The sequence below is a fragment of the Dacryopinax primogenitus genome (assembly GCF_000292625.1).
Source record: "Dacryopinax primogenitus strain DJM-731 SS1 chromosome Unknown DACRYscaffold_3, whole genome shotgun sequence".
Classification (NCBI taxonomy): domain Eukaryota; kingdom Fungi; phylum Basidiomycota; class Dacrymycetes; order Dacrymycetales; family Dacrymycetaceae; genus Dacryopinax; species Dacryopinax primogenitus.
Genome location: NW_024467200.1, coordinates 1042323 through 1068778, shown reverse-complemented (window position 1 = coordinate 1068778; position 26456 = coordinate 1042323). Strand labels below are relative to the sequence as shown.

General features: G+C 52.1%; 8 protein-coding genes across 8 annotated transcripts; 2 read left to right on the top strand and 6 right to left on the bottom strand.

Annotated features, from left to right (window-relative positions):
• Positions 1-127: 127 nt before the first annotated feature.
• On the bottom strand, positions 128-1009 carry DACRYDRAFT_14030 (DnaJ-domain-containing protein; the record flags this gene model as incomplete). Its single annotated transcript, XM_040771013.1, has 6 exons — positions 128-213; positions 267-370; positions 417-690; positions 738-814; positions 862-893; positions 944-1009. 6 exons carry the CDS (start codon positions 1007-1009, stop codon positions 128-130), a joined length of 639 nt encoding a protein of 212 aa, XP_040631792.1.
• Positions 1010-1162: 153 nt separating this feature from the next.
• DACRYDRAFT_93309 (uncharacterized protein) lies at positions 1163-3043 on the bottom strand. Its single transcript, XM_040777143.1, has 2 exons — positions 2191-3043; positions 1163-2142 (listed from the first exon to the last, which is right to left on the bottom strand). The coding sequence occupies exons 1-2, from the start codon at positions 2819-2821 to the stop codon at positions 1577-1579; spliced, it is 1197 nt and encodes a 398-aa protein (XP_040631791.1). The 5' UTR covers positions 2822-3043; the 3' UTR covers positions 1163-1576.
• Positions 3044-5323: 2280 nt separating this feature from the next.
• DACRYDRAFT_104790 (uncharacterized protein) lies at positions 5324-6751 on the top strand (the record flags this gene model as incomplete). Its single annotated transcript, XM_040767978.1, has 1 exon — positions 5324-6751. One exon carries the CDS (start codon positions 5324-5326, stop codon positions 6749-6751), a length of 1428 nt encoding a protein of 475 aa, XP_040631790.1.
• A 260-nt stretch (positions 6752-7011) lies between these two features.
• DACRYDRAFT_104789 (uncharacterized protein) lies at positions 7012-12642 on the bottom strand (the record flags this gene model as incomplete). Its single annotated transcript, XM_040767977.1, has 7 exons — positions 7012-7605; positions 7661-10481; positions 10541-10656; positions 10709-10919; positions 12270-12316; positions 12372-12471; positions 12527-12642. 7 exons carry the CDS (start codon positions 12640-12642, stop codon positions 7012-7014), a joined length of 4005 nt encoding a protein of 1334 aa, XP_040631789.1.
• Positions 12643-13963: 1321 nt separating this feature from the next.
• Positions 13964-17100, top strand: DACRYDRAFT_14026 (uncharacterized protein; the record flags this gene model as incomplete). Its single annotated transcript, XM_040771012.1, has 13 exons — positions 13964-14034; positions 14112-14319; positions 14373-14595; positions 14643-14965; positions 15014-15090; positions 15141-15558; positions 15608-15754; positions 15804-16304; positions 16352-16432; positions 16483-16600; positions 16656-16834; positions 16885-16996; positions 17048-17100. 13 exons carry the CDS (start codon positions 13964-13966, stop codon positions 17098-17100), a joined length of 2511 nt encoding a protein of 836 aa, XP_040631788.1.
• A 562-nt stretch (positions 17101-17662) lies between these two features.
• DACRYDRAFT_114215 (uncharacterized protein) lies at positions 17663-21899 on the bottom strand (the record flags this gene model as incomplete). Its single annotated transcript, XM_040769777.1, has 3 exons — positions 17663-20786; positions 20837-21308; positions 21358-21899. 3 exons carry the CDS (start codon positions 21897-21899, stop codon positions 17676-17678), a joined length of 4125 nt encoding a protein of 1374 aa, XP_040631787.1. The 3' UTR covers positions 17663-17675.
• Positions 21900-22333: 434 nt separating this feature from the next.
• On the bottom strand, positions 22334-23300 carry DACRYDRAFT_20490 (uncharacterized protein). Its single transcript, XM_040771946.1, has 3 exons — positions 22591-23300; positions 22426-22520; positions 22334-22368 (listed from the first exon to the last, which is right to left on the bottom strand). Exon 1 carries the CDS (start codon positions 23256-23258, stop codon positions 23028-23030), a length of 231 nt encoding a protein of 76 aa, XP_040631786.1. The 5' UTR covers positions 23259-23300; the 3' UTR covers positions 22334-22368; positions 22426-22520; positions 22591-23027.
• A 444-nt stretch (positions 23301-23744) lies between these two features.
• DACRYDRAFT_47695 (acetoacyl-CoA synthetase) lies at positions 23745-26420 on the bottom strand (the record flags this gene model as incomplete). Its single annotated transcript, XM_040774776.1, has 11 exons — positions 23745-23876; positions 23928-24334; positions 24386-24670; positions 24720-24858; positions 24969-25122; positions 25181-25295; positions 25344-25600; positions 25649-25788; positions 25833-25978; positions 26027-26147; positions 26199-26420. The coding sequence occupies 11 exons, from the start codon at positions 26418-26420 to the stop codon at positions 23745-23747; spliced, it is 2118 nt and encodes a 705-aa protein (XP_040631785.1).
• Between the last annotated feature and the right edge of the window lie 36 nt (positions 26421-26456).

Here is a 26456-nt window from a genome sequence, read left to right as displayed (position 1 = left end):
GATAGCATCTCATAATTGCACATAAAGATACATTGCGACAGCTCTAGGGTACAATATCCGTAGAAAATGGCAAGACGATCTGCAAGGAATCCAGAGCATACAGTTGCCTGCTGCGGAGGTTCACCATTCAACCAAGCACATTCGTCTTCTTCTTTTTCTTCTTCGGTCCCTGCTGGAAAGCACGCCAACTGTCCACCCGGTGTTCTCTGTTCTCTGCACCAAGAGGTCAGTAGGCAGCACCCAGCGAGCAGGAGGATAACACTCACGTTCCCACTTAACATCATCATCTGCCTTGCGCTTCTTCGTCGCGATCTCTTCCTCTTTCTTCTTAGCCTCCAGTCCCTCATTAGCGAGGTTCATCTTGACCGCTCTACCCCTCTATCAGCCACCGCTTTACCACAAATCGAAAAGCGCACCTCCGCCTTCTCAACTCCTCCTCAACAAGCAACTCCTTACTCTTCGCCCTGACCAAGTCCCTAAACTTGAGTCCCTTCTCCTTGATCCTCTCATCGTCGAAATCGGTGATACTAGTAGGCAAAGAGTGCTGCTTCAGCACCTGCACTCGCGCGGCACTGATCACCGCGTCTAGCTCTTCACGTTTCTCTCCGTTGGACAGGTCAGACTCGGCTTTCTTAAGCAGGTCAAAGGCGTCTGGCGCACGCGGATGGGGGGTCTTGTCCGGGTGGATGACTGTGATCCATCAGCGAGGCATCAGGAGTATGCACCGGAGTACGTACAGAGAGATAACTGGCGGTAGCGTTTCTTGATATCCCCAGCGGTGGCAGTATAGTCTATATCAAGGATATCATACGGACTGTGCAGAGATCAGCAACACCTCACCACAATAGTGCATATACTCACTTGAGCTTGAACGCTTTCAAGATGCGCTCTACCTGTGATAAGTCAGCCAACGGCAAAAGCCATGTGTTAAGTAGAGACGCACCTCAAGCTCCTTAGAGAAGGCGGACTCTTCTTGCTTGAGAAGCTTGTCGAGCTCGTCTTCCGTCATCGTGGACGGAAGCTCGGAGGCCATATTTATTGTATGCTGCAAAGGCAGACGTATGGAGTTTAGCGCGTGCAGTTGGTGCGTTGTCACTGAAACGAAGTGCTGGTGCACGGGATCAATTATATGGTGAGCTGCAACTGCACAAAGCATAGATTGCGGTATGATAATTCGTATCATTATAACGACAAGCAGCGAAATGTTTTTAAAAAGGACAAGAATCAGTTCGAAAATGCAAAAAGCAGTGGTGAAGATGTCAGGAATGCAATGAAGCCGAGGTAAATTGGTATGCGGGGAATTTGGGGATGCTGTGGGATCGCGGTACGCAGGTAAACATGCGGCAGGTGAGGGGGAAGAGAAGGCATTGAGGAAAGCATCTACCAAACAGCGCGAGGCGCAGGCACCCCGCAGGGACAACAACAATACGGCCAAGTGAGTGTGTGCTGGGGCACAGCGCCCAGACTAGAGCAATAAACGTAACCACATACGCATACACAACGTCCTCTTCTCCCCAAATGTATCGACTCGTCACCATAATGTCCATTCTCGAGCCAGCGAGAGTCTCCCTAGTGTTCATCGCGTGTTCCCGAACCCTAGACCACCCGGTCCTCGCTCGCCCATTTCCCCACTGAGCCCCATGTTGGGTCCTGGGCTCCGGCTGCGGGCCGTAGCGTATACGCTGCCAGCATCTTCCGCAGTGTTTATCGACGCGCCCCTTTGCGGGGCAGACATCATTCCCGCCGGTCCAGCCCCCATACCGCGTGTCGGCGAGCGGTACATGTCCTGTGTGCCATCACCGCCAACAGCAAGGGAAAGTTGAGGTCCTGGGCTGGTCGTCCGCCCAGGAGCGTAGCCCATGCTTGTTTGGTTGTAATATTGGCCTGGCTGAGCACCGTGGCCGTATCCGTCGTCGTAGTACGGTTGTGCAGGCATAGGCTGAGAATAAGGCATGGATGCGAAACTGACAGGAGCGACAAGGTCGGTTGTGCTCCCACCTGTGACGGAATGTGCATCAAAGTCCACTTCAGAATGCGCATACGAAGACGTTTCCACGCCTGCACCGCCTGTTGCACGCGTTGGAAGCGGACCCATGGTCATATCATCGTCGCCGTGCTTGTATTCCGGCCACTTGATCGCGTCTGTATCGAGGGTTAGCGGTGAAAAGAGGGGACAAAAATAAGACATACCCTCGAAATCATCCAGTCCAGCAAAGCGCTTCCTCGTGAACTTCCAGATGACAAACGCGATGATGCCAATTACGGCAATGCCTCCTGCTACGGATAGGCCAATAATAGTCGACTGCGAGATGGTATTGTCTCCACTGGTGCCCCCGGTAGTTCCTGCTGTTGAGTTGCCAGCAGTCGCGCTCGGGCTGGTTGAAGGTGCGAGGAACACGACAGACGTAACAGTTTGGACTGCCAAGATACCTGCGCTGTTTGTGAACGACGTGACTCCCGGCCCCGGCTGGATCGTCGTTGGTGGGGTGGGTGTGGGAGAGGAGGTGGGGGTGCTCGATGAGCTGGTGGAAGACGACGATGTGGAGGTGCTCGATGAGGAGGAAGAGGATGATGAGGTGCTTGTGGTGGACGTAGATCCAGTGGAAGTTGTGGGGGTGGTATCAGTGTTGGTCGTTGTTCCTGTTGGATCGAGGGGGTTGTCTGGTGGTAAGCCCAATAGTCGTCGATACCGGTAGGCATGATCGACAGGATCAGGAAGGGCTGCGCGTTTTGTGATCCGTGGATTGGTGAGGCCGTTTAATTGTGCTGCTGTGAGGAGAGGGAGGGAGAGGAGGAGGAGGAGCTTTGTGGTGACCTTCATTCTATTGACGTTGCTGGCTGCTGGTGGTGGTAATAGATTGACAGTGCCTATCGAAGGGTTGGGGGAATGAACGAGAGAAGATTAATGTGCTTGATACTCAGAAGGAGAACAAGAGGCGATTCAGAGGCGCTGCTTTGCTCGTGCTTTGATATGAGGAGGAGAAAGGGAAGGGAAGGAGCAAAGGAGTGAAGTGGCAAGTGAACGACTGTAAACGATTGTGCGGGTTGCGATGGGAAAAACGTGATGACCCTCGAGCGTGAAGAGCCAACACTCGCGACGGCGCCACACCAGATGTGACCCTCAATCTTTCATACCAGTCTCACCTATTGGGACTCATCACCAAATACTACATTTCACGATACACCCCATGAGTACACAATTCCTCCCTTTTAATGTACTCATCGTCTGGGGGCATATTTACTTTCATGTTGACATCGGCAGCAGTCGTTTGTACCCTCTCATCAGCATCGGCCCGACCCTCATCCTGCAAACCCACCCTTAAAGTTTGCACAGCTCGCAAATGACGCTTGGAAGATCCAAGACCATGCATGTGCACAAGGAAACAACAAATAATAACAACCCCGCACCATGCCACATGCAGCTTGGAGGCGATTTATCGTCTGAGAATGACGTTCTTGTCCCTCATGCTTTTTACTCACTTCTTTTCGCGTGTACAGATAAAGCGCTATACGAGGGAAGCCGCCGGAAAAGCGGGCTTTCTTTCATGAATTGAGAAGCACCAAGCTTTTGGTGTCTGTCAAATCCCGGATCTATCGCATCATGAACGAGTTGCTGCGGACCCCCCGCGCTAAAACGCGTCCCGAACATTCTGGCAGAACGCGTCCTGACACAGATCAGCGCACACGACTTGCCAAGTATCCAGCAACCCAGTCTCGTTCCGATGACCCTCCTCAAACTATAATCCTTTCCAGTTTCACTCGTAACTGTCGGTCTCCTTGCTATACCAACCATCTGCATGGGAGGTCGCCTTGATCAAACCTCCCGTTGCTACCAGACATAAGCGGTTACGAGCCCTAGCTACGCGCTGCGTCATCAGCTTCCGCATGTCCTGCTACGAACCCTGCTCCTCTTGACACAAGTTTACATCTGAAGGATCATCATAATCATCCCTTGCTCTTCTGCTCTAAAGCTGTGGATATACGAGGTGTTATCACCGAGAGCGAAACTCAGGCTATCCAATAACCATAGCGTCGTCCCAATCAGGCCCCGCGCATAGCCGATATCAATCACTTGTTGGCCTCACATTTTGCACCTTCTCCATTTACCCCGCAAGCTCAAACTGTTCCACAGCTTCGGTTCCCGCCTCTCTTCCCTCCACCCGACGCAGCGCAGACTCCATTTTCGCATCTTGTGGCGGTTCAACATGCGGGGGGAAGAAACTCAGGCCAAACAGTGCCCCCATTTGTACAAAGGCCATTCACCTGCCAGCGGCTCGGACATGCCCGTCGCCTCACGTAGTCGGCGTGCGCCAGCTTCCTTTTGTTTATGAGTTGACAATCACAATGAGATGGCACAAGGATCGCAAGCATATTAGCCGGATAGCTCGCTGGCACCCAAGGGGCGATATCTTCCTGTACGGCACGTGACCAGTGGCTCAAACATCAACGTCTTGAAAAGGGCAGAAAGGATGGACTTCCCTCAATGTGGACCTGGGCCATAAAGCAGGGCTTCTGCTGCTGATGATCTGGTCATTGGCTGTAGAGCCTATGGGATGCTGTCACTGTCACGTCGATCAAGAAAAACTGGGCGCCTATGTATGGATCCCGGGCCAAGGCGCGAGGCGCACTGCGCGCTTTGGTCAGGGCGACGTTTGACGATGTTCTTGACAGTATGTTTCTTTCTCCCGCAGATCGCAGTGGGAGATATAGAGACATAAGGCCCAGGTCATCGTGATGACTAGAACAATTGTTGATGGGCCGGGAAACAGACGCCCCAGAAGTGGTGCGCATTGATTGCCCTTTTCGCCATAAACCGCACTCAGAAATTTGCGAATATAAAAATAGCATTTTGGCGCTGTGTAAGTGAGGAAGGCACGACCTTTATCGCCTACTTTCCCTCGGGATTCCCTTGGTTAGCCATTTCTCTTTCTTGATCGCCATCTCGAGCGCGCACCTCCCCGGATCTCCGTCTGTCTTCCTGCACGGCTGTGCGGAATATCCTACCCAACAAGATTGTTTTCCGCACGGTGTCTAGGCTTATATCTCCACTGCTTGCTAGAAACAAGGCTGTGAGTGCCCACCTTCACACCCACCCTACAACATCATCTGTTGCACTTTCTATTCTCCTCGGGCGTCCAGTGCATATTTTCGTTGATCTTGGTTGTCTCATGGGATTTCCCCATGTCTGTACAACACTAACAACTTTGAAGTCCCTCCCCGAACATCTCTCCTACCCTCTCTTCATACCCTCTCTTCCGACCACCATTCCATATTCTACGTTGATTCTTATCGAAATCTAAGGGCGCTTATTCCCGGTAGCACGATGTCGGATGATCTCGTTTTTCTTCGTCATCATGGAACCCTGGAGTATCGTGTCTGTCCGTTCGCCAACGATCCCGTTCACGTCGAGCACGTTCGAGACGCATATGAGTGCGCCCTTCCCTATTTGGTTGAATGGTGTAGTTTGCTGGAGAGTGACGAGCACTGGCATATGAAGCATTTCTCATTACACGACAAGAGCGAGGTTTGCGTCCAGCGCTCAGAAGGCACGTCCTGGTCGACCATGTACATGAACCTGCCGCGCACCGCCGATATGTTCTTCTCGAAAGAGTTCGAGTCGCAGTTCGCCGCTATGTTCGCTAAATGCAGCGTTGTATACGATGCCGAGGACCTTACACTGCCGTGCATCTGGAACGCCCCCAAACCGTTTGTCAATATCATCTCGCTCTTGCAATGCGTTCTCCCTGGACAACTTTTCTTTCTTTCCTATACTGCCGATGGAACGGTCGGACACGCGAATTATTATCCCCCGCATTATTGGTGCGCAAGTCATATTGAAGAGGTCTTGGACGTCACCGGCGCTTGGCTTGGCTTGGATATCGATGATGCTGTTGATGCTCGGATCACGTATTCGATCCTTCGTCAATACATCAACTTTCACCGCATCATACCCATCCGCGGTCCAGTTACCGACGCCGAGGCCATTGTGCACACACACAGCGTGCCCTTCCGCTGGGCGCCCGAGATGATCTCCGCGGCAATGGTTGAACTCGAACACCCTCTCACACCTCGGACTCCGCCTCAGCGCACCCCTTCGCCTGAGGATATAGAGGATGGCGAATATCTGGACATTCTTTCCACCCCTGTTCTTTCGTCTACAGCTTCTTCTCCGCTCGATAGAGACAGAGAAGCGTCACTTCCTCCTTTCCTGGCTGAAAGTGATTACGAGTCCGACGGCACTTTTGAGAGAGAGTGCAGTGTCTTTATCCCAGGATCACCTGCAGCAAGTTACTACGATCCCGACTCACTGTACCACATTCTTCACACCGAGGCCGTCGAGACAATTGCGCCAACCATGTCTGAATCCAATCAAGTCACCGTATCAGATTCTACCAGTCCCCAGGAGTACTCCGCTGATCGAAAGTTGGAGCCGTCAGAGGATCCCGAGACAGCACACATCATACACCCTTCGAAACGCTATCGATCGACACAAGAGCGGCGCTTCTTCACGTCGGATGCTTATGACGCCGGTCTCACTACTGGCGCATCTTTGTCTCGTCGTCGACGGAACCGAAAGCGTCGGTTCAAGATCCGCAAAGCCAAATGGCACGCAGCGCAACACCGAGAGACTTCAATGTATCACTATCCTACTCAGGCTGACAAACACAAGACATCGAACAGGCAGCGTGTTATCGAACCGCCTTTGATCGACAGGATGGGAGGAAACTCCGGACGGCTTTTGCCGGAATAGACCTACGGCTTAGTTATCTGCCTGGTGACGGAACTTTCATCTCTTGGGTCTTATCATGTCTCATTCATACTGTACCTCCGTAAACCCTCCCCTCGTATACGCCTCATTTATCTATAGGCCTTGAAACGTTGTAAGAGCTCGTGTCGCTGGTTGTCTACAATGACAACGGGTGTTGCCATGTAATCAATACATGATCTTGCGCAGCAGCTCCTGTTATGTTCCAAACGAGTATATCGACTATTATTGATACAGCTGAATGTTTACTGCGTTCCAGGTACATATTCATCATCACCTTTCGGGACTTTACGGGGTTTCGGTCGCGCCTTGCTCGCCGAAGGCGTGCGTTCCTCAGGTGTGACTGAGTGTGGTGACTGTGCTGCAGGCTCTGCTGCAGAGGGGTCAGGAGTGGATCGTCCCTTCTGACCGCGTTTCCGCTTGTGAGCTGGAGCCTCTCCATTTGTAGGTTTCTTAGCCTTTCTTTTCTTTTGCTGACTTTCTTGATCCTCTGGAGGTAGACTTTGCCGTTCTTCCTCCATTCGTGCTTGTTCCTTCCTGAAGTCGGAAACAACCTTTTGCAGTCGCTTGCTGGAATACGCCTGTCGTTTCCGGGGCTCATATGCACCAGTCCCAACCGAGACATCGAAAAACGAAGTCAGAGTTCCCTGTTTGTTTGCTTGAGCAGCCTTGCCACGTTGGCCGACCTTTCGGATGATAGGCAACAGCGTCTCGTCCACTTTACTTGCATTCCATCCAAGCTCATCGCGAAGGAACACACGCATCGCATCCAGGTCTGGCAAGCCCCACTTGAAAGGTTCGGTTGACTCATCCACTGTGGGATGAGAATATGCATCACGCTGCATGGTACATCAGTCATAAAAATCACGAACAGCAAGGGAAGATATTACGCACAACATTACTATTGGGCCAGTCGACGGGAAGATAGAGATCTTTATAGCGCTTCTTGAACTTACGCCGGAAGGGTGTTGCATTGTCTGCGGGCTTGTCTTTACCGCTTTGAACCTTTACCCACCACTCTTTGAACTTGTGCAGGCCATCCTCCCCAGGAAATTCCCTGAGTAACTCCATGGCAACAACAGGTCCAACCTTGGGTAAGCCATCGACATAATCGCTACCAAGGAGATAGGCCAGTCGAATGAGCTTATCACGATCCAAGCTCAGTTCTCGGCCCAGATCCGATAACAAGAAGCATTCGACAGTCTTGGATTGATTGAACATGTTCTTGAAGACACGAAGACCGCCGAATAAGAACACGTCAGAATCGTCGGTGATGATTCCTTCCACCAGACCAAGCTGGACGAGTTCAGCACATTGGGCCTCAGCCTCCATCGGCGCAACAGTATATGGGATACCAAAGAGACGAAGCATGTTCTGAATCTGCGTAATCATTTGCAAGGTCACGTCTTCCGAAGCAACAAGCGCAGCCCTCCGTTGTTGATTCAAGGTATTTATCTCCTCATCAATCTCCCGCTGCATCGAGTCGATGTCTTTGCCTTTGACCTCTGACATGAAATGGGCGAATTCATTTTCCTCAGCTTCTGGATCCATTTCCTCGGCTGCATCCCAGTCCTCAGGCGGCTGTTGACTGTCTTCACCGCCATGGACAGGTGACGGAGAGCGCGACCACGCGAATTCCTCCTCCTCTTCATCAGAAACCCCTGACTCGAGTGGGGCACCTGCTGCTAATCTATTTGGGACAACAGGTTCAAGCACCTGTCCACTCGAAGGTACTGCAGCCTTCGATGAACTTGGGAGAGACTCAACAGTCGACGGCCGTACCGAATCGGAGCGGTTCGGGATAGGAGATGGGGAGGCGTGTCTAGCAAGCTCTTCCCGCTCAAAGTGCATGGATAACTGTGATGGCCTGGATGATGACTGAAGCCGTGGAGCTTCCTGAGAAAATGATGGTTGACGTGCCAGCTCTGTTGATGGGGAAAATATGTGTTCTGCATCCGGAAAATGAACCACTCGGCTAAGAGGTGACTGAATCTCTCGAGAAGATTTCCGTTGTAATTCGGGTCCCTTCCCTTTATCAAGGAGGGTAGGCGACATCACAACCGGTTTGAGCGGCGATTGTTCGCTGTTCAACGTTTGGCTGAGTGGTGTGCGAGACGCGCCGCTCGTCGGAAGCGCACCCACCGGGATAGGTTCGTAAAGCGTGGGCCGCGACCGAGGGCGGAAGATCGGAGTTCCGGAAACCGAGTCTTCAAACGGAGAGCTCGAGCTTCGCTGTCTCAGGGAAGGTCTGGATTCCGATGGAGACGCAAATATAGGGGATTGCCGGGCTAAACTTGACGTAGGTCGTATAGGCGTGGACGGCTTGCTATTAGCTGGTGATACAACTGGGCGCGATTCTGATGCATGTGGTGAAATGGGGGGCCTCGTGGGCGATTGGGATATGAATGGTGATACACGCGTGGGGGAATGCTTGGATATCAATGGATGCGACTTGAACGTGTCATGTACAAAGGCAGTAGCATGTTGTATTTTGGAGCCCGCCTTTTCAGCAGGGGTTTGGTGAACAAATGCTCGCTCCGGCGACGGCGACGGCGAGAGAGACAGAGATTCGAAGTCCGGACGGTCGAGAGTATCAGATTGCAACAGCTCAGGCGCAGTTGTGGGCAGATCTGTGAGAACCAACTCCATGTCATCTTCCTGTTCCTCATCCTCTTCATTGTCAACTACGTGGGAATTGTCTGGATATTGAGAAGCGGTGCCAGGCTGCATAGACATTTCGAGTGCCATGGCTAGGTCTTCATCTTCGACCCATTCGTCTTCTTCATCTTCGACCTGGGTGACTTCGTTCGTTTCGAACAATGGCTCACTGCCGGGTAACGGCGCGGGTCCAAAGGATGGGATGATGCTGGACGTCTGTGTAGTACTTCTCTCCGGCTTCTTGGGGGTGTATCGCTCAGCGAGAGCTGATAACGCTTGGGACCTCATGTATTCCCGATGATCGGGATCGTAGAGCGCGCTCGCCCGCTGGAGGTCGATTTCGTCATCCTCCAATTTCACAGGATTGTCCTCAACGACGATGGGGGCATCCTTAGTGCCGGTTTCTCGTGTTCCAAGTACCCAACCGCCTTCCGCACCTTGGTTCTTCACCAAGACATATTCCCGGTTTCGCTCACTGGCAACCCGCACCGGAATTGTTAGATGATGATCGATGACCTTGCCTACACCCTCGGCAGTCAACAAGAGCTGTTGGGTGAGGCTATTGCGTTCCTTCAAGTTTTGGATCTGAGCTCGAGAGAAATCGAGTGATGTTCGAGAATTACGCAGCATGCTCTCCAGCCTTTTATAACTCGTTTGTCTTGAGCGAAGGCGTAGATCTCCGATAATCTCGTACTGGACCTCTGTCGGTAGTTCGCGGAACGCGGGGGAAGTGATATCAAAATCATCCGGTCGCATTTCGTCGATGAAAGCACGCATCTCCTCTTCTGTTGCCAGCCGCGGATCAGGCTTCTGTGCATTCGCTTTGGCTGACATTGTTGCCTCGAGGTCCACGTCTGGAAGAGCGTATGGGTCCATATTTGCGTACTTCTCCCGCTTCTTCCTTGCCTCAGCATCTTTATCAGCACGGTCAGACTGACGGCTCTCGTCAGGCGCGGTTGTTGTGCCGGAGGGGAGGGGGGCTGCTCGGTTGTCGTAATCCTCCAAGTACACGGTTCCATCATCAAGGACACCTGCGTTCCCAGCTGAAGCAGCAGGCCTTACACTCCTGTCAAACAAATTGGCGTCGGCGCATGATAGAGAGAAAAGTCTGCGCACGATGTGGAAGCAGCGACGTGGGCAAGAGCCTCCTTCCTCATCTGGGCCGCCAGCAGTTGCTCGGCCAACTTCGCGTGACTCTCTGCAGCTCCTCTCTTCCTCTTCTTCCTCTCAGTCTTTCATAAATTCAAAACCATGACTCGAGTAGCTATCAGAGAGTATACGCACGATAGTGACCCGCTTCAGCGCCGGTGCCCCACCATCGAAGACGAACACAGGCTTGACACCATAGTACAACAATTTGCAAATCCGACGAAGGAATCCAAGAACGTGAGCATTTACAAGACCTCGGCCCTCCTTATCGCGCATCGTGGCCTGGAACTGGTAGATCCAGATCGACGAATCGATCGCGAGGACTTTGCCTTCGAGCGTTTCGAGGCTGTTGAGAGCATTAGGTGCTGTTCTTGATATGGACGAAACGACGTAACAGGACTGGTCGACCCACGGGACCAAGCAGTGTCCAAAGGCCTTTCACACCCATCCTACAACGAAATATACAACGAAGACCGTGAGTAGGAGGAATAGACCAAGACGCGGTGCGGTGTGCGCGTCATGTACCAATTTCGAGCATGACGCGATGACTTCGTTGTTTCGGAGCCGGAGATTTTCCGTTAGGAAAGAAAACAAGTACTACTAACTAATTTCTGCTTAGGGCCTCCTTGTTGCGGGAGATGGTCGATGTCAAACTCTCAAATCCGCAAAATAAAACTTGGCATGGCCTTTGCGAAAGACAAAGGCGGAACAAGCCATGATGCCTTCATCTTGGACATCTAACAGAACCGGCCGAGCAAACAGTGGGGTTGCACACGAGCAGAAGTGATCAAACATGTTTAATTGCCACGACTGTCTACAGCTAAATACAATCGCCATAGTGCAGAGACCGGACGACTTCATCAGAAATGTCACACCCGCCCCGCTGGCTCGCAAAACCGAGTCGCAAGCGGCTGGCTCCGCTCACCAGCGCACGTCATCGAACTGCAAATTGCAGCCAAAGGTCTCGGTGTAAGGGCGGCGTGAACAGTCTCATCGAATGAAGTTAAAGGTGTGGCACATGTGAATGTGTGGACTCGGTTAGGTCACTATAAAAATGATCCTAAAGAGTATAATCATAGGGAACACACTAAAGGCTTGCGCACGGTTTATGAACCTTTCGGTGCTGGTCCGTGCGCCGGAAGTATTTGCCAAAAAAAGCTCCACCACCTCTTTCGGGCCGGCTTCGGAAAGGGGTCGGCTTCGGTTAGTTGATTTCACATGTCAGATCCCTTGCCCCCATCGAGAGCTTACTGAGAGACGAGTTCTCTGTAAATACACCTAGGATAATGATCCCCATTGCTCAATCAATCGTGCCATCATGGAAGTATATTCTCTTTGCACAACCTATAGTTACAGCGCGAGACGGAGAGGGTATTATGAGCTTGTCCATTCATTCCAAGTCAAGACACTCGACTGTCACAACCTCGACTGTTCTCCGTTATCGTTTGGGGATCAAACCCAGAAGACCGAACCCCAAAATCATCATGCCTGTCGCTGGGTTGATGGTCAGCGCATAGGTAATGTCTGCAGGGATGGAGGGCTGACCACTCGCCACGCCCCTGATAGCTCCTAACACAGAATCCGAGGACAACGACCAGCTCAAGACCGTCCAACATAATGGAATGGCCAAAGTCGTGACCTTGGGACAATCAAATGTCAGAGGGTTGGGGGACACGCCATGCAATTCGAGACACACACCGGAATGATTACAGAAAGATCAGATGATTGTCGCCATTGCGTCCACTGCGGGAGAATGTGAGTCTCGCCTGACGAACGCACATGCAGGGATGCCACATACGTCAGGATTAGTGCCCCTTATTCGAGGCAACACGGCAATGAGATACAACAGGAGCAGGGTTGTCAGCCCGCCTAACGCAGATGCGAGCAGTGCCGTGGCACTGTATCAGCATTCGTCAGAAACTAGCACTATGACACTGCAGGACTGAGGCGTACCGTGTCCATCCGGGAGTCGCAAGAGCTTGGGAGAACGCGCCCATTGCATCACAGACCCAAATGAGCGCGCCTCCGAAGACAATGAATTTGCCCTGCTTCCATAGGTTTATGGGCATCCACGAAGGCCGTAGTGACGATGACATTCCAAACTTGAGTCGAGGTTGTGATCTCGTTGAGTCCCCTGAGGACGGACTAATGAGAGGACATGTGTGCGTCTGCGGCGTCCCCAGGGGGTACTGTATATGAGGGGGTTGACGTTCGGTAGGGTAGCGTAAGGACGCTTCCGCACGATCTCTTCACGTGAAAGCTCCTCCCCCAAGACACACCATCTTGATCTTGTGGATCTTGTTCGCCTCGGAGCCGGGATTTCTCCGTTATGCATCAATCTACCATTACGGCTTAACATTTCCCTTTACAAACTATTTCCCCCCAGGGACAATGTGTTTAACGGATGTCCATCTGTTTCTTTACTCTTGTACCATGCCCCCTCCACCCAGGGTCTGGAGCCATCTGCACTTGTGACTGGCGATCGTATCCGGAGGATTATGGCGCCCGGAACGTCCACACTGTTGCGCTCGTTGCTGAACGCTAGTCATCGCGTCAATGTGCACTGATCGGCCTCTCTCTGACCCTTTGCCCAATCTTCTTCAAGACTCTCAAATCGGTCGCCTGCTATTCGGCTGTGTCTTGGATAAGCTGTGCTGATATTATGCCTTCGGTACCAGCGTTTCTGAAACACAACAACGCCCTACCCCTTAGATCTAACAGACAAACCATCGGGCCAATCCTGTTGTCCTGTATATGCTGTACCAAGACGCGACACCATTTGCGCAGCCTGCACGGGTTTTGCGTCTAGAAAACACGAGGCGTTGATGTATTCCCGCCTTCTCCAGTTACTTCCGAAGAACGGTCCGAACGGCATGCCACAGTCAATGCAGAGAAGAGTATGCATTTCACTTGCTCCCCTGACCTGTATCGGGAGAGCTGATTTCCATACGAAAAGTTATAGTACGATATCTAGAGTCGATCCTTATGATAATTAAGTAACAAGGCTTAAGAATAAGGACCCAAGTGACTTATCATTAATTGGATATTTGCTTCCGCGCCCTTACCTTGGAGACCAAAGCGTTGTGCCCATTGGACTAACAGCGAAGACCGCACACTCGCCGTCCGCCTCGACATTTCGAGCAAGAAGACATTTGTCTGCCTTGCTCTCACCATTCCCCCTTCTCAGCCTCGACATCTACCCGAGGCTGGCATAGTGGCAAGCTCATCCTGAGCTAGCCACATCAACTATCATCCACCATCCAACCGATATCCTCGGTCGGGCCCAATTTGACGCTCTTCTCACCATCACGCTCCTCGGCTGGCTCGCAATTGCACTTTTGACCAATCCTATCCACTTTCTTTTAGCACTTCACCTGCAAGTACTTCACAATGGCAGCGCCACGAGGAGGTGGGAACAAACGCAAGGATGGCGATATGGGCCGTGGCGGAGGGTCGCGCGGGTCAGTGCTTGCTCCTTTGCTATCCACCACCAAGCCAAGAACTTCCACTCACTGACCATCATGCGTTTTATTTACAGTCGTGGTGCTTGGGGACGCGGTGGTCCTCATATGAATTCGCCTTATTCGCCCAACATGACGCCGACTGGCATGCACAGTCCTCGAGGATCGCCTGCCGGGTTGAACGGCCATCCAAGTTTCTCGAATCTTGCACAAGCAGCGAGTTTGCCGCCCTCTTCGATAGGCATCGGAAACGGGTCTGCAATACCGGGGTTGAGTAGCAACATCGTGAGTGGTGACCGCATATATGGCGCGGTCGTCGATGCTCAGAGTGATATTAGGGTGCCAAGATATCTGTCTCGCTCACGAATGGACAACGCTTCGAAGGCACCTTGTCAGAAGCCAGGATGGACAATCAGTTCTTGTTGACGGATGCCAGGGAGCCGAATGGCAACAGTCGGGCAAAGCTGCAAGTCATGAGCCACCAATTGATGTCTTGGAGTGTTGTTGAGCCCGCCCCTGTCAAGCCCGATTTAGGTGCCCCCGCAGAGACCGCTACAGACGGTATGTATGCTGTAACAGCACTTTATGGCTTTCTCATTATTTATCAGCCTTCCGTACGGACGGAGACGTATCCAAGAATGCGCCTTTCAAGGAACGCGATCTCGTTGGGCCAGGAGCATGGGCGAACGATACCAGTGCCGGCTTGCCCCCTCTGCCTAATTTCAACGATGGCCATGGTTCCGGTGATGACCTCACATTTGGAGTTCAGTCAGCGGCTGGATGGGATCAGTTTGCGGCGAACGAGAAATTGTTTGGCGTCCGAGCGAGCAACTTCGATGAGCATGAATATACGACCCCACTTGATAGGTCAGGCAGCGACTACAAGAATCGTGAGAAGCGCGCGCAGAAGATTGCTGATGAAATCCAAAACGTGAGCTCAGCTCCCTGCTGTAATTCAATCTTTTTCATCGCACTTCAGGGGGCAACGAGCAATGCTCACATAGCCGAGGAGAGAGGGTTGAAGCCAGACGATAGTGGTATCAACGAAGAAGACAAGTAAGTTTCTCTTCATGTCTGTTGCTGTCCTTGCACCGAGAACTCCTCAGGTATTCCGGTGTTGCTCGCAACCCTAATGTGTATGTCCCCCCTGCCGCTAGACGAGCTGCAGCGGCGGCTGCGGCTGCGAATGGGTCACCATCCGGTACTACCAAGGCCCTCAGCCCTCAACCCGCTCCGGCCACGTTAGCCGCGAAGACATCATCGCCTCCACCTGCAACAACTGCAACTGTCTCTACTCCTCCAGCAGTTACTGTCCCTACCCCAAGCCCTCCGGTCGAGAAGTCAAAGCCTGAGGAGGACCACGAGGCTGTGACTCCTGCATCGAAACCTGCTCCGCAGGAGAAGACAGCACCTGCGCCTGCAGCTGAGAAACGCGATACAAAGCTGACCCCAGGTACATCTGCAGCACCTGCGTCTGCTAGTGCCGGGGACAAGCATGTCAGCGCTGCGGCAAAGGTTCCACAGGTCGGGACTAGACCATTGACCCGAATGAATAGCTCTGATGGTGGAGTAGGTGACTGTGGAGAATCCACTTGTCCAAGATTTCCGGAACTTCGTCACCGCTGAGAAGGAACGACTGACCACACAACGGAAGAATCTAGCCAAGAGTGAGAAGGACAAGAGAATCGCAGATCTCATTCGGTTTAGCACATCCTTCAAGGTGAGGAAAGATCCCAAACCCAAAAGGTTCTCTTTCTAATTTTCTACAGTTGAATAAGGAGATCCCAGAAGACTTGGTCAACATCATCACGAAGGACGAGGACAAGAAGAAGCAAATCCTTGAGAGGTCGAAGCAGGATGCCAAGGCCACTAGTGCGCGCACCATTGGCCCAGCGCCTGCTATGAACGCCTCTGCCTCGACACGTTATGGTGGCCTCGGTATAGCCCAAGCCGCAAACGCTGTCAAGTCACCTGCTGCGAATGCCATTCCTCCGAGCTCGTCGGCTTCTGCTACTACTTCCGCCAGCTCGAAACCTGTGAAAATGGCAGACAAGTATGCAATCTCCGAGATTCCACCATTCAACCCTGGCAAGAGCAAAGCGATCCCTGCTCCGAAGCACGGCTTAAACAGCGGTGGTCCCACTTCCGGAAAAGCAACGCCAGCAGCTGGATCGACACCATCAACATCACCATCCAATGACTTTAAACTCAACATTAACGCTTCTAGCTTCAGACCTAATGCTACTGCGCCTTCTTTCAAGCCGGTTAATGTAAGTATTAAAATGACTGTTGTAGCCGTCCACTGAGATTATTGCAGGGCGCATCTCCATCCCCTGCTCCTGCTCCCAGTGGTAGCCCAGCTCGGCCTCCTCTGTCAAAGAAGTCTCCGGATGAGCCGGTAAGTCATTCTTTTCCTTTCAGATGTAGCTCCCGTTCAAGTGAGGCTAGGCGCCCTCCCAACCCAATCCCTTCTTTGGTTCCAACCCCCTCAAGAAGGGCAGCGTGCACATCAAGGATGACTTCAGCCCGTTCAAACATAACAAAGTCGCCGAAGCTTCGAGTACTCGTACGTGCTGTCCTAGACCTAGTCCCGCGATAATCCTCTCATGTTCTCATACTAGCGTCAACTTGGCCCTTCACTGGGAAGAGATATGCGGCCCTTCTGCCACCACAGCCCACCCCTCCTCCTCCCCAACAGATGCCGGCGCCATTCGAAGACGAGAACCAGCAAGCTCAGATGGCTCAAGCAGCATACATGCAACAGATGTATGCGGGTTACCGTTATGGCGGCTATGGACCCGTGAGAACCATTCTACCTTGTAAAATCAACATTAATGTGATCCAACACAGCCGCAGCCTGGACAGCCTCCTATGCCAATGCAGGGACATCCCAATGGCTATATGCCTCCCCCTCAGTTCATGGCCATCTATGGTCCTATGCCAGGTGTTCCGGGTGGTGCCCGTGAGTGATCTCTCCAAAAACCATGATGTTAAATAACCCGTCGGGTCCCAGCACCCGCCATGTACGCGCATCCTATGATGAGCCCTATGGGTCCGCGTAAGTAGTCTTAAATGATAAGGTTTGCTGTCCGCTAATCAAACCCCGCCATTCAGCTGGTTCCCAATACATGCAGTCTCCCGTTCCCGCGCCTTCTCCCTATCCTGGTGCACCAAATGGAGCTGGCGCAGGACGAGGCTCTATGCCCCCCACTCCTCTACCACCGCACGCATATGGTCATTTTCCTAACCCGCAAAGTATGTCAGAGCGAGTTCATGCTGGGCGAGATTCTGACGTGGCCACAGTGCCGCAAGGGATGCCTTATCAAATGATGATGCCACCGGGACCCCCAAATGGACCTCCGTTGTTCGAGGCCCAGGGTCCACAAATGCCCATGGGACCACCTCATTGAGCTGAACTGGGAGCACTTGTGCAACATCTCTATTCTTATGGTGCAGTATGTCGGGTCTTGCGCGTCTTAGCTAGTCAGTCCATACCACTGCTTCTATGGCAATCGCACGAGTGATGTGTTGTCCATGTGACAATTAGGCTTTCCGTAAAACAAGATGCACTATGGAAAAAGTGCGGGTATGTAAGGTTTGACAAATGTGTCTACACATGAAGAATTCCGCCTAGACTCGTATCAATATCTCCGCTTCTTCCCCAGCGCTGCCAATTCCACCTTCTTCAACATTCCCTTCAGGCTCTTCCCAGCCTTGTCACTATTAGCCTCGAGCCATGTTTCCATGTCCTCTCGGATTGCTGCTAATTCTCTTGTGACGGGGAGCATACCATCTTCATGGACGAGGCAGGGGTTCAAGAGTAGCTCAAACAAGCGATTCCACAAATCGCATTGCCAGTACCGCTTCAGAGAGTTGGCAATCTTGTATCGTTTCTGCGTTGAATCGTCTTCCTTCGGGGCCTCTACGGTCTCGATGTACTTGCCAAATAGCATGCAATATACGATGCTGGCAAGGCCAAAATAATCAATCTGATATGTCCATGGACGGTTCTCCCTCAGCTCGACGCAGTCACGCTCATCGGTTGGCCAGTCACCGATAAATTCCTGTCCAGCGGGGAAAGCAGAGATGTCGATAGACCTCCCGAAGTCTATCATTCGAATACCCTTGTGCGACCAGCCGCCATTTCCGCTGCGGCTATAAGATGAGGACCAAGAACTCGCTCCTCCAGGTACCTCGTCAAGCCTGACTAGACAGTTATCAATCTTCATATCGCCGTGAATGAATCCTGTTGTATGGAGTGCCTCGACAAGGCGCATCAGCTCAATGCAGAAAAACATGGCCAGTAGCTCATCCATCCCGGGTACATTTGATGTACCAGAATTTGCCATGGATGATTGGTTAACCGCGTCTAGGAGCGTTCCTTGCTGACAGAAGTCCAAGATCAAATAGCTTTCGTCATGATATGCGTACAGCGACTTGGGCCGGATGACGGAAGCACGCAGTCGTTCTGGAAGAGCCGACAGAATGCGCTGAAGGACAACAGCTTCCCAGATGTTGCATGGACGCTCAGCCTTGACTGCAACCAAATGCTCGTCTTCATCATCTTCCAGCAAGTCGGCATCTTCGTCGTCTTCGATATCTGCCCTCTCTATCTGTGCCAGGAAGACCGAACCAAATCCGCCTTCCCCGAGCTTCTCTTTCACGTCGTATAAGTCGTTACCAAGTGATATCGTGTATCGATCTTCAGCAAGTACTGTCGTAGTATTCCCGCTCTTACGAGCCATCTTCTTAGCATACTTCTGTAGACCATTCAACTTGTCTGCTTCTGAGTTGCGGAGGTCGTGAAATCCTTCTGTAGCATCCAGTGGTGGTAGGCGTGAGAAAAGTAATGTTTGAATTGCACCGTCGAATGGATTGCACGGGTTGGGAGGGAAGCCCAGCTTCTGTGCAGCCATATCTTCGGGGGCTGCAGCAACCTGCACAACTTGTTCAGGTATTTGTTGCATGGATGCCTCTTTATCAGCAATTGAGAGTTCGAATTCGCCGACAACTTTTTCTTCAGCAGTCACGTATTCTGACCATTGTGCAGTATTGGGTTGGCCAGAAACGGATGGGCTCCTCCTATCCTCGTCGTCATCATCCGGTTCATCATCCTGACCTACTACGCTGCCCATCTGTGTAAACTCGCAGGTGCGCTCTGTGATAGGCGTCATGATATTGAAATTTCCCAATCTCGCGTTCCTGCGGGCCTGCCGGTCCTGCTCTGCCACCCACCGTTCTTCGTCTTCTTCACTCCAAGGGGTCTGTGGCTCTTGTTCTTCGACATCCAGCGCAGCCACCACAGTGCGAAGTTGGGACAAATCTGGACGGAGAGGCATGGACAGCCCGGCATTGGGAGCTTTCGCTGTAGACCTCGATTGGACTGTTGAGGATGAGTGTGGAACTTGCTCCGGTGAGTCGATGAAAGGAACAAAGGCGGGTTTCGGAGTGTGAGGTTCTTGTGACACAACATTCTTTGAGTCAGCTTCATCGATGAAAGAGAACATCTTCGGCTTCTCCACAATATCGTCGAGTCTCAATTGCCCTGGCACAGTTGGCGGGGTGCGAGGCTGTCCTTCTGACGCACCGCCTATGACCGGCTCATTTTCGACAAGTGGCTGGGTTGTTGTATTTACATCTTGTGCAGCAGGGGAGTCAGACTTCAGAGGTGCCTGATTGTCAGAAGCGTCCACTTCCGGGTCAACGAAGATGGTGAATGGTTTGATATCCGACTTCGGCACAATGTGTGTGTTACCGGGAGTGGCACTGGCGGGTGTCTTGGGGGCTGCTGAATTCTCATCGACGAAAATTTCGAATGGGGTTCTTTTGACGGCAGAACGATGATTGGGAGCAGGTGCATCTGTGAATATATCCAATGGCCTGCGAGGCGTCTTCACAGGCTCAGGCTGTGGCTCCTCTGCGTGTAACTCCAGAAGACTCCTACCACTCGCTGAGCGGCCAAGACTGCCTTGAGCGGGGGTAGGCGTCGCCATAACAGCAGTCAGGGCATTGAACGCAGTTAAGGGGGTTCGTGCAGCCGAGAATGGACCAGATGGTTTGCGAGCTGTGGCGTTCTCGTTCAGGCGAGGCAGCTGAGATGGCAAAGAAGGTGTTCGAGTTACGGGGGCAGGCGAGGGAGGCTCTTCCTGCTCGGATTTCGCCGGAGAAGTGTTGAACAATCCATACACGTCATCAAGCGCCGCTCGCGTATTGACGGTTGGTGCATCCAGTCGCATAGTCATCCGCTCACGCTCGGCTTCTTTAGGTGCAGACTCAGGATCATCCTTCAGGGGCTCCAGAATGTCATCTTTCGAGTCCGAAATGGTGGATATAGGTTCATCTTCCCAGGTCTTGCCGAGCATTCCGCGTCTACGGGCGCGCATTTCATCCAGGCTCCATTCGACGCCGTCCTTGTACATCTGAAGAAGATCAATGCGGATAGCTTCCCCTTTGCCCGACTTCGAAACGCCGGGCACCAGCTTCCGCGTTGCCTGCTGCGGAACGAATGGTTTATTCGGGTTGCGTGTTTCGCGAAAGGTGTGGGATCCCTCGGACACTGGTTGCGTAGGGCGCGAATCGACACGTGCTTTCGGTTGCGAGATGGAAGTGAAAAGGGCAGGGCGAGCAGCAGGAGAGGGAGTAGGCGAGAAGTTCTTGAATGGATCTTGCCGCAGGAGCTGATCCTCGCTTGGCTTCAGGGAACGGGAGAAAACGTCTTCCGGAGGGGGATGCGACGGAGTCTTCGGAACAACCTGTGCGGCTGAGTTAGACCACGGCAGCCCAGCAGTGGGAAAAAGCATACCTCTTCATCCTGATATACGTCCACCTTTCGTGCGGGCGTGGCACCGTGTCCCGCGATCGCTGGTCCCCGCATCTTCAGCTTTTCCCCCTTCCAAGGACCAGATGCTTGTGTATTCTCCTTGACACGGCTTGCCTTGGTCCCAACGTCTGGCCATGCATTACTCTCATGAGAAGGGTCCATATTTTCTTCATCGACGAACACAGCCAAAGAGCGGTTCCCTTTGACCCCCTGATTAGTTGGTGGACCGTTGGACGCTAAGGGAGCTCCCGCAGTTAACGAACGAGGAGCGAGGACCTGGCGACGCCCAGCAGAGGCTCCATTGGTCGTCGTAGGGTCGACAGCGACTGGGACTGGATCAGCGGGTGCAAGAAGCATGCGTTTCTGGAATTCGGCAAAGCGAGAAGGTAAGCGATTGAGAGGTTGTGCCTTTCTGGCGATTCCCAGCTGGAATATTTCGTGTGCCTTGTCGCGACTAGTTTACGATTCAGCAATCTGATGAAGTAACAAAATTGCACACCCACCTGGAAGCTTTCTCAAGGACTCCTGCATACTCCTCGTAAAGGAGGGCATAGCAGGTTCCAATCTCGTTGGCCAAAAGGTGTTGATAGATGACCTTTGCGTCGTGAACGTAGCCCGCGTAGGTAACCCAGACTTTCAGATATCGTAAATCGCTCTTGTATCGAGGATCATCCTTAAATCGACGTGCAGTTCTCTCCAACAGAGGGATAACACCGCTGTCCGCTGTCTGCCCGGCTGGATAATTGTCGATAGTCCACTTCACGAACTGTACATATGGTTCGAGGGGGTCGTCGTAACCGTCTGCGGCTTCTGCCCCTTCCACTGCAGATATGGCCTCCTCGTGCTTCTCTCGTCCGACTTGCAAGGCGGCGGCGCGATCTTGTCTGGGTGCTGAGAATACGCTTTGGAGCGCTGAGGCTGAGCGACCATTGCGCAGGGGCTGAATGTTCTCCTTCTGTCGTTCAATAAGGGTGAAGTCGACGGCTGGTGTGTGCGATGGTGGAGATGGTGGATGAAGAGGAGCTGGAGTCGCAGGAGCTGCCATCATACTTGCAATAATGTTGTGGGCGCCGAGGGCGCGTCGATGTCGAAAGCACACATAGGCGCTAGATTGTCGCGACGCGTGAAGCTCAAGTCATGTGCAAGATCACGTGGTACGCTTCTGCTTCCGTCAATCGCCACTCAAGACCTGCATATCATTCACAATTTTGACTCACAACAACCACTCAGCCAACAAAACGTCTAGACGTCATCACCCAAGTTGATGGCCATCATGGCCAACGACGACGACATCGATGCCCTCTTCGATGACAGCTACGATGAAATGAACGAGGAGGAGTTCGACGACTTCCTGGCTCGTGACTTGGCAGAAACACAGGAAGATCCTCTGGATGTTCCCGACCTCGACGCAACGGGTCCATCTCGTGAGACAACTAGCTCTGTCTGTTCACCCTCTCCACCGAGCACATTTTTTGGCCTGCATCTACCAAAATCAGCCTCTTCATCTTCATCTGGTGCGTATTATCAGCCTGTTGTGCCATCTCCATTGCGCTCTAACACAAACGTCGAAGCTTTCGGCTCATACACCACATCATCGGCAGATGGATCTCGTGCAGGGAGCGTAGGGGAGGTTGGGCAGGGCGCTCATGAGCCCTCGTCACAAAATGTGGGGACCACTGCACTTCTTGTGTCCCCATCCACAGCTGCTAAAACGGCATCTTTGGATGCTTATCCAGTGTCTGTCACATCTCCCGCTCGACAGGGATCGTGGTGGGTAGCTCATCCCAAGCGGCCCTGGCCTAGATTACCATCTGGGTACATCACCGAAGGATCTTCCCAACCAAGATCTACGGGATATCTCGCCTCTCAGAAAAAGATATTCGGCAAGGCTGGCCTTATTGGAGGATTAGATCCCGCTATACCCTTCCGCCCGACTGGGTGTTCTGCAGACGATGCGATCGACCTGACCCAAAATGGAATTCTCAGTCCACCCCCTAAGCGACCTTCACACCTGACTCCACGAGCCCCGGACGGCGCTGGAACCGGAGCACAAAGCAGAAATGCGTTTGCTTCATTGCCTCCAAAGTTACTCCATGCTCTTTCAGGTCTGCTTACGAACCCGCCAACACTCCCACCCGAACTACATAATCTCCTATATTCATTTCTCCATCCATCAGCAAATCCTTTCAACTTCAGCTCGCAACCAAGCGTAGCTGAGTTGATGACAGCTCTGCAATCCTATCTCCCACGACTGCGCGCTGGAAGCATTCCTGCCTCCTCCGAAGACGTTCTCGTTTCCTCCAACGTGAGATCTTATACCCCTCGCAATCAAGGCATCGGCTCTATACCCCGACGGCCTCTCCACGGGGGAAGCCGCGCTATGAATACCCTTGCATCGACCCATATCCGTAACGCTTCATCACCCTTACATAATTCGATACCCTCCCAACCTACGCCGCATGCAGTTCATCGCGCAAAGCGCCGAAAGCTCAGCGACCTACGAATCGAGCTCGAGGCACAACGCGAGCAGATTGCTCGCGTCTACGCCTATGCAAGGATACGTCTCCGAGATTTGCAGGTCGAAGAGAGCGTTCTCGAGAACACGAAGAAAAAGCTCAAAGCTGTCCAGATGAAGAGACACGAGCGTACATTGTCGGAGCTGGTTGCGGATGCTCCCATGGATGTGGAGACTCGTGATTTACTTGCATTGTATGACTGGGCTGGCATTGATAAGGGACAAAATGCAGGACCTCTCCTTCCGTAGTTTCTTTCTTCTCACGTTGCCTTAATGCTATGCGTCCTATTATTACTGGCACGCGTCTCAGTCAATATGTATTCTCTTGTTGTAATAGTGTTGTATTGTCAAGACTCATCAATGTCCATGAATATCTTACAATTTGTAGCTGTTGTCGACGCCTGCCTCAAGACGAAGCTTGTTTCCGTGCTCAACATATTCCGGCAGGCACTGCGGGTTCCGCAATGTAGATGCGTTGATCGTAGAAAGAGGTGCTCCGTTGATAACCTGAATTGGCGTCAAGCTGCAGACTCGATCAGGAAATGTTCTGTTTCATACCTTCTTGACCGTCACCTCTACCAGCTTCCCGTTCAGGGTGTACGGAATATCGTTGACCTGAATGATCCAGTCCGGGACGTGTCGTGGGGAGCGTCTTTCTCGAATGACCTTCTTCACTGCCTGGACTATCTCTTCCCATGAGGGCGAAGAACGCCAATTAGTGTTCATCTTCAGAAATAGCACGACTTTCTCGTCTGCACCTCCCCGGACTTTCAATCCAACAACCAATGCGTCGGAGATAGCGACCCCGACGGGGCTCTCGTCTAAGATCGATATCGCAGAGTATATTTCGGCGCTTCCAAACCTTACACCGCCAGGATTAAGAACACCGTCTGATCGACCGAGCATGATGACGCCACCAGCATTGTGCATCCTCGACGCAGTTACAATGATGTGGTCTCCTTGGTCTTTGATTGTAATCAGCAACGCGCATAACAATCTGTAAAGTTGTTCCTTACACCAGGCACCAGGCACCTCCTGATAGTATGCTTCCATATACCTCTTCTTTGCAGCCTTGACTTCCTCATCGGATCCGAATCCCGGAAGGGGCCAAAAGCCAAGTGGTTGTGCGACGAATGGAAGGGTGCAGATCAGTTCTCCTTCGATATCCTTCTCATTCGATGTCGATACTGGAGTTGGATGGACAGTAACACCCATTCCTAGCATTCGAGTTTGTACCTCACCCCGATAGACAGGAAGCGACGTGTTCTGGCCAACAAATAGGGAGCAAATATCGGTTCCGCCTAAATACCTTTTAGTATCTGTTACATCTTTCCTTACAAAGAGGATTACCAGAAATCGAGGCTAGGACCGAGTTGGGTTGTATGTGATTGTAAACGTAGTCATATTGTGATGCAGCTAGGGGTGACCCCGTCGACATGATCATCCGGATCGAAGAGAGATCATGCTGTCCGCGAGGCTCGTACACTTTCTAGAGTCGTTCAGTCAGAAATAGAATTAGATGAACAGATTGCATGCCTCGAGCTCATCCAGATACTTCGCACTGCAGCAAATTAAGCAAACTCATGCGAAGAAGTAGACTGGCAATACGGACCTTGTTCCAAAAACAGTTATTTTGCATTGTTCAGCCAACCTCCATAAGATAGACGGGTCTTTCAAAGGGCTACAGTCATACAAAACCAAACTGCATCCGGCTGTAAGTCCGGCAATGAGATAGTTCCACATCATCCAGCCTCTGGGTGAGTGTTAACTTCAACGTGTCAGCGTGTTCAAAGTCATTCGCAAAAACGTACGTCGTGGTATAATAAAAGAATACATCGGATGCTTTGAAGTCGCCGCATATAAGTAGCTCTTTGTTTAGCTGGAGCAGCATTCCTCCTGCTCGATGTACAATTGGTTTTGGTCTCCCTACCTGAGCTTTAGTTGAGAGGTTCATGCCAAGGGCGTGTCGCTCACCAGTGGTTCCTGAGCTGAAGAGAATCCACAGAGGCCAGTCAAAAGCTGTTCTGAAGAATTTGATAGGAAGACCCTCCACAGCAGACTCTGGTGCAAGGAATTTATCCCAAGATATCCAGTTGTGCTGAAACTCGTAGGCTGGAGGACACTCGGATTGGGGAAGGCCTGGAATGATAACGACCTTCTCAGGGGGGATACTGAGACGAGAAAGCACAGAGACCAATTTTGGGATGTGTGCATGGCATCGACCATTGTAACTAAAACACCATTCAGCTCTCTGGACCACTACGCCCAGAATGGCTTACACAGTCCCGTCAACAGAAAACACGATCTTGGGTTTCACCTGTTCCAGGCGCTCGAGGACACCATCTGCTCCAAAATGTGCCGCAGCGCTGACCCAGATTCCGCCAAGAGCTGTGGTGGCAAGGCAGGCAATAATGTTCTCCTGCACAATGTTAGTTCCCGTATTCAACTTTCGAGAACACTCACGATGTTGTTCGAAGAATAAGAGGCAACTCTGTCCCCTGGATTAATATATCCTCGTAGGTTATTCACAAGCCTTGCTACCAGAGTGTTTAACTCTGCGTAGGTCACACTTCTGACCTTTGGTGGAAGGTTATTCGGAGTTGGCTCCACTGATGCCCTTTAGACGACAAAGGCACGAGGAAGTTGTTTGGACGTACCTGCCTGAACAAGTGCAACTTTAGTTGACTGTCCATGCCTCAGCAGATTCTCCGCAAAATTTAGAGACGATCCAGGAAAGAACGGGGGCACATCATCGATCCTTAGAGATGTGTCGACAGCCTGTTGCTCCCTCAGTGTCGGACAAGAACAAGTAGACCCCTCGCTGCATACCCCAATAGATCCCTTATCGCCTATCACGCCGGTCCATTCCCAGACTTCTTCCCAGAATTTGTCGTAGCTCTGCGGAGAAGTAGACCACTTGTATAGGTCCCCGTAGTGCTCCAGGTGCAGCCCATATTTGGCATTGATGTGCTCACGAAACAAGCTTGTCTCGGTCTTCTGCGGTTCAGACGGGACATGTAACAGAGGACGATCTCGTGCGGCAGAGGACATTACTGTTGAGTTGACTTGCACGAGGTCTGTTCACTT